The following is a 6,775-nucleotide window of genomic DNA, read 5'->3' as shown; positions in this document are numbered from 1 at the left end:
GAGGAGACGGGACTCATCACAGACGATGGAGGAAGAAAAGGTAAGGAGTGTGAACAGCCCACCTGAGGGTGACCCTGTAGAGCCCACCTTAGAGAGTCTATGGTGGGCTCTGCAGGGTCACCCTCAGGTAGGCTGTGTGGGATCTCAATTGGGCTCTGCAAGGGGTGTAACTAGAGATCAAAGGGGCCCCATACAAAATTTTGCTATGGGGCCCTGTGATTTCTAGTTACTTTCTAATACTTTTTATGCACAAGGGTGCTGCTACATCCTGACCAAAATCGATAAAGGAGTAGCCTGTAACATATTTACAGTGGGGCACCTGCGGCATGTGTCTTGGTGAGCAGGGTAAAAGAGAGAGGTTCCAAAATAGCACGCACAGTTTAGATTTATTTCTTCTTTTTATTATGTTTGTCTGGCTCTGGACACTTATAGGTTAGACCAGCAACATATCTAGATAAACTGAAGGTATAATATCTGCTTAAAGGAATCCTCTTTCTCAGTAGGCTGTAGAATGGCAGAATTTAGGTGAAGTCTATATTTAGAGCATCCCGATTCAAATATTATTCATTTTTATCAATGATAGTAATAATAATACATTTAAAACGGGAACTTTCCTGTTATCATAAAACAATATCCAGAACAGAATCAAATGTGTTTGTAAATATGTTTATAACTGCTTTTTATAACACGGTAAACAAGAAAAATGAATGTATGCAAAATATGCATTTTAGGAGCTATTTATGACTGTTGCATTGCTGATTTTATAAGGTGAGATGCTGCATGTTTTGCATGGGTGTATAATGTATAACTGTAAACAAGAAGTACATTTTCCTATTGTTGAGTTGGTAGTGTTCCTTTTAGTTTTCTGCTAGTGACCTAGTATTCCCTTTAGTGATTATATGCACATGGGACAGTAACAGGGGCTTACACGACACTATGCTTGCACAGAATTCTTGGTATAGCATAAGGCTGCCCAGCAATGGCTGCTAACATATGGACTGTATATATCAAACATCATTATGCAATATTTAAAGGGATATTAAACCCTATTTTGCTTTAAGATTTTCACAACACAGGTCCACACATACATTAGGTGCTGCTTCTCACTCTTTTAAACCTTTCCTTCCTTCATTGTCCTGATGATCCCATTCTAGCTGCTCCCACCTTCCTGTTTTAGGGTGGCTCCTTTCCATTGCAGGGTCTTAGGAAGCCACCCATTGCGTGCATACTCCTGGATGGCAGTGTGAAGTGGTAGCACCCTTCCATGATGCAGTAAATTATGTTCTGGGGCACATTTTCCTTTTCTTCATCAAAAATGGATGAGGGCTTAATACTACTTTAATATTACATTTTTAAATGAAAAAACACTAAAATGTTTATTCTGCAACGTGCAAGAAAACATGTACAAAAATATGATTTAGTGCTCAGCATTTATTAGGCTGATACAATGCAGGTTTTATGATTTATTCATTTATTTTGCACTTGATTCTCTATGCCCTCCCCATCCCCAGTAATTTATTTAATGTCTGTGAAAGTTATGAGCATGGACAGATAATAATATAATCTCCAAATAATACAGAACTCACCTGCTGGTACTGGAGTACAGTTCTAAAATCACTCTCATCCTCTGCAGTTTGGAATATATGACTGTTGAAAAGCAACATGCACAAGTCCATCCTGTATAAAATGAAAATAGGAATATGAATTAAACTTCTGTGAAATCAATCATGTCTGAAATGGGGCACAGTGACTGCTGCAGCTTTCAGGTCCTGTTCCTTTGCACTAGACTCTGTAATACTTTGTGCTTTTGGTGTCTATGGTGTCCACGCTCTTAGGCTACATTCACGTTTGGTTATCAGGGAAGTATAAACAACTTTTTCCTGCATTAAGATGTACCTGGGTTTAGCTGCTTTCACACACATTTACATGCATTCAAAATTTCAGTTTCAGTTCAGTTCAGTTTGCAGTCACTGTTTGGCCCAGAATTTTTGGACCGGCTCCTTCAACAAACTTTGATTGAAAAATAGACTTTAGTCAAACAACTGCTATTGTACAGAAGCTTTGACTTCAGTGGAGTAGAACTGTTTCAGTGCTGAGAAGCAGGGGCGTAGCTACAAATCATGGGGCCCCCGTCTAACTCTCTCTATAGACAATATGTGTAATTGATCCTTACATGAACTATCAAGGACAGGCAGCAGGAGATAGTCAGTACAATACTGGGGGAGCAGTGCTGAGGATAAATGTTCTAGTAGCATTTAATAATATAATAATGACGATATTTTATATTAGGATAAAACTGATTAACACTTCTGCAAACACTTGCTCCTAAACCCCAATACAAACCTCTTTCAACTCTAGCTTCATTTAAAAAAAAAATTGTAGAACTACAAACCTCAGTCCTTCTATAAGATTTTAACAGAGGTGAAACTCTGGGATTTGTGAGTGCATTAGGCATACAGGGTTAATTTCAGTCTGTAGCAGAAGTTCAGAGGGCAATTAATCTACACTGCTAAGATACATAAGCAAATGCTTCTACTGCACAGAGGGGGATCTGTGACTAGATGATCCTGAGGTCTGAATTCAGCCCTTCTATGCTGGAAGCATCACAGTTCCTTATCAGCCTCCATAATGTGGCCTCCTCCTACCCCAGGCCCCATAGCAGCCACGTAAGCTGCTTTGGCTATTGTTTCAGCACTGCCAGGTAGTTGAGAAAGGATTTGCTGCCCAGGAAGAGGGGGGTTTGCTGGGGGTAGCAGTTTGCACTGACCAGGGAATTGAGGTTAAGGTGCTTGGCCATGGCCTTTTAGGAAGTTTTGTTATTGGAAGTTTGGCCACTGTTACAAAATAACAAGAGAAAGCTGACTTTCAGAAGTGTTAGTATTCCATTCCATAGAGAATACATGATTGATGGGGTAAGCAAAAATGCAGACACGTTTCTTTTTATGTAGTTTAAACTCATAATTCCATATAGAATTACATATTACAATGCTACCTTTATCCTGCATCAATAATTCCACATTTAATATTTTCTACATAAATGTATTAATTTATCATGATCATTGTGGATTAGGGAACAATTATAGTCCAATTAGTAAACATTCTCTGTAGATATACATTTGTTATGTAACTTAAGCTCATTTTTCATATTATACTTAGTTTCCCCGGTGGTTCCACAAAAATAAATGTAACATATGTGCAACACTGATATATTATTGCTGTACATTTGAAGCATGGTTAGTTTTCTATTAAATAGCACACGTTGGCAAATCCCGTAACGACAGAAAATATTTATTTATTTATATAGCGCTGACAGTTTTACGCAGTGCTTTGCATACTGCGCATTCACATCAGTCCCTGCCCTCAAGCAGCTTACATTCTAAGGCCCCTATCTCACGTACATACAGGAATCATTTAGACAGGAGCCAATTAACCTACCAGCATGTTTCTGGAGTGTGGGAGCACATGCAAGCACAGGGAGAATATGCAACCTCCTTGCAGATATTGTCCTGACCAGGATTCGAATCCCATTGCTGCAAGGAAGAAGTGCAAACCACTACGCCACTGTACTGCCCATTATTTATCTTACCCTCAACAACTCTCTCACCAATTATACCTTTATGTAACACACAAAATATGTCAGAGGCTGTGGGCTGTCATGATATACCATGATTTGCAATAAGATTTTCATGGGAGTAGTGGTGGATGTGTGGTGCATTAATATTTGGTGCACTTGTCAGCTGATGACAAGCTGTGTCCTTCAACCTGACTTTGCTCATTGTATATTAGAAGGGTCCTGAACAAAAAAAGCTAATTTGTCTCTTGAACTGGATGCAGTTTGTAATATAGGACTCTTTCTGCTAGCCGACTGGTTTTCACTTACAGTGTAGTTAAAACAATCATTACTAGAGCAAATTGGGTAGCAGGGGCATTTGCTAGGGTCCTAGGTTACCTGGGACACCAGGATTGGAGACATAGTGGTGAGCTAAATACACTTCCAGTGTAAAGCTGATAGTCGGCTTTACACATGCAAACAGAGTAACGGCTACAGAGCCTGTTTAAAGGGACCAGCTGCCAGCGATGTACGAAATACATTGGTGGCAGCGAAAGGGTTAACCCCAGAGTTTAGTGTCACTTTAAAGAATATATGCATAGAACCGATTGTAGGCTGGTGGAATACAGAACATCATTCATATGATACTAGATAACAATTATACTGATTTTATGTAGAATATAGCATATCAATGTACAGCAAGGTAGGGCTCTCTTACTTTCCTTTGTAATATATCAAATCTAACTGATTTAGATGGACAGCATCTCCACTTTCTGCTCCAATTCTTATCAATCTTAGGTAACACATTTACCCTTTTAAGTGGGAGAACCACTTGTGCCAGTGGTTATATCGGAGGTAGCTTACAGGATAAATGTAATTTCATACCAAAAAAAGGCACGGATGCCACTTCATGAATTTCCCCCACTGTGTAGCATGCGGCATTGAAAAGGGGCACAGAATTTGGTGCTTTTCTGGCCAGTATTGGCCATCTTTCATTGAGCAGCATTTAGGCTGCCTTAATGATGTCCCTCTTATCTATTGTATATACAGTATCTATATAAATTGCATTGTTAGAAGAACTGTCAAACCATAGTGTAACAACAAGCAGTATGTATAATGCGAATCTGCTCCGAAATGTCAATATTTAAGTTGGACACTAATCCGCTTTAGTTTCCTTAATATACATCATACTTCAAAATTAAAGCAACTCATTTAAATAAAAATATTCCTGCAGCCAAGGCCTTTCACATCCATGTATCTTAATGCAATGCAAAGAACGTATTTACATAATTCCAAACCAAGATCTAAGATGTCTCTCATTCTAGAAGAAAGCATTCAACCTTCATTATTACATACAGTGAAATTTCTATCACACTAATCTGGGATCATCATTCTTTAGTCACATAGTTAAGCTTAGAGCATCACTACTATAAAGAAGTTTATAGGTTAACAGGCATATATTTCAAGCCTTCGCAATATCTCAAAAATGCAAGAACAGCTTGTAAACTGGAGGTTTATGATATGCGACATGCTTTATTAGGAGACAGGAGCAAAAAAAATGTGATAGTGTGTATTCTTTGGGCCACAAACTTTTCAACCAGTATAGCTAAAAGCATTATAAAGATGTTCCCTTTTCTGATTTGGAAATAGTTTAAAACAGCAGTTACTTGCTTCAGCAGTTTTGTTGCTTGGTAATGAAGTGTACCGCTCTAAGCAACTTCCACCGAGAATTACCCAAAGTGTTTTAGGAAACGCAAGCACATTTTGGCTACTCATAAAAGCATATGCAAACATAAAAAGGAAACTGAATATTTATGATAGAAATATAAGAATGTCACACTATGCCACAGTAAAACAGATCAGTTACATTTGGGTCAATGTCAAGGAGTATCTCTTTAGATCATTGACAATCTCATATGTAAATATCACATCATCTGAATCCTGCTCGGCACATCATTAGCTGCAATACGGCAGATGAAATATTCCTGGCATGTCATTGTGACACAGCAAAGTGCTAGGTCACCGGCTAGGATTTAGTTCATGTCAATGACATTTTGCTTCCTCTGTTTCACTCTAGCAAAGATGAAAGGAATTTTGCTTATGAAACCCCATTACTTTCCTGACTTTGAAACAAGTTCACTACACTAACACTTTCAAAAAGTGCACATAATTGCATAATTACTATTCCTGTACCCATCTATCATACAACACAGTAATTACCTAACACATGCATAGATGTATATTCTAGGGCAATAACTGAGGAAGCTAGAAAAAAAAAACATATTCTTAAATCAAGAGCAGAAAGCCTTCTCCAGTTATGATAGGAATCCGGAATATATACAGGTTTGAAAATAAATACATACAAATTATACACAGGGAACATTTACAGAATATTTATGCTGGTTTGATGTACCTGTCACTTACTTCCTGCATTTGAAAATACCAGAAAAAAATTATTTTATTTCCAACTTATACTTTTAAATATTTATATACAGTATCATTTGTAGAAAATGACACGTTATATACTGTAGCTACTAACTAAGAATAAATGCTATAACTAGGCTGCCACTTCAAAACAGATCCTGGGTACTATGCAGACTATAAGAGCTGATGGAGCTTGTTAATATATTTATAGGCTTACATACTTCAAGTCTCAGTTTTGGGAGACATAGGAGCATATATATTTATAAGTCAGTAAAAATGACATTCACCAAACATTTACTGCAGGTGAATCAATCACTGCAATTTAGAACACATAATTTGCCGTGACTGTTTGGTGAATGACACAGTCACTGTTTTATGAATATATCCCTTGTTTGTGTACAAATAAGGCAAAGCCATTTAATCTATAAAGGATAGACCCAACTTACAGGCTGTCCTTGACACACCTGGTGATTTGGGAACTACATATTAAATAAGACAGGGTGGATGAATGTAATGTGTGTATGTGATGACTGAAATGTGGGGGGATAATTGAGAGGGGAGGGAAAGCTGTGGAGAGGGGAATAGCAAAAGAGAAATATATATGAGGGGAATAACAAAAGGGGGAGTGGGCAGATAACATGTGTATCACCAGGCCCGTCTTTAATACTGATCGGACCCTGGGCAAACATTTTCTTGCCCCCGCCCCCCCCCCAGGAATTTCTCTCACCTCCCCAACACCCAGAAAAAACAGCAGCACACATAGATCATAGACTTCTCTCAAAAAAACTTTGACTGCAGGAT

The 6,775-nt window shown here is 38.2% G+C and overlaps 1 protein-coding gene across 2 annotated transcripts in view; it reads right to left on the bottom strand.

Annotated features, from left to right (window-relative positions):
- LOC108798153 (chloride channel protein C-like) overlaps positions 1 to 6,775 on the bottom strand; it is a 103,101-nt gene that overhangs the window by 10,326 nt on the left and 86,000 nt on the right. For both annotated transcript variants that reach the window (XM_018569883.1, XM_018569884.1), the window contains exon 14: positions 1,587 to 1,677. In XM_018569883.1, the coding sequence (XP_018425385.1) occupies positions 1,587 to 1,677 (91 nt within the window). The remainder of the gene's footprint in view (positions 1 to 1,586; positions 1,678 to 6,775) is intronic.

This window comes from Nanorana parkeri, unplaced genomic scaffold (genome assembly GCF_000935625.1).
Source record: "Nanorana parkeri isolate BGI_ZX_2015 unplaced genomic scaffold, ASM93562v1 scaffold1416, whole genome shotgun sequence".
NCBI lineage: Eukaryota > Metazoa > Chordata > Amphibia > Anura > Dicroglossidae > Nanorana > Nanorana parkeri.
This window is presented reverse-complemented; position numbering and strand designations above follow the sequence as displayed.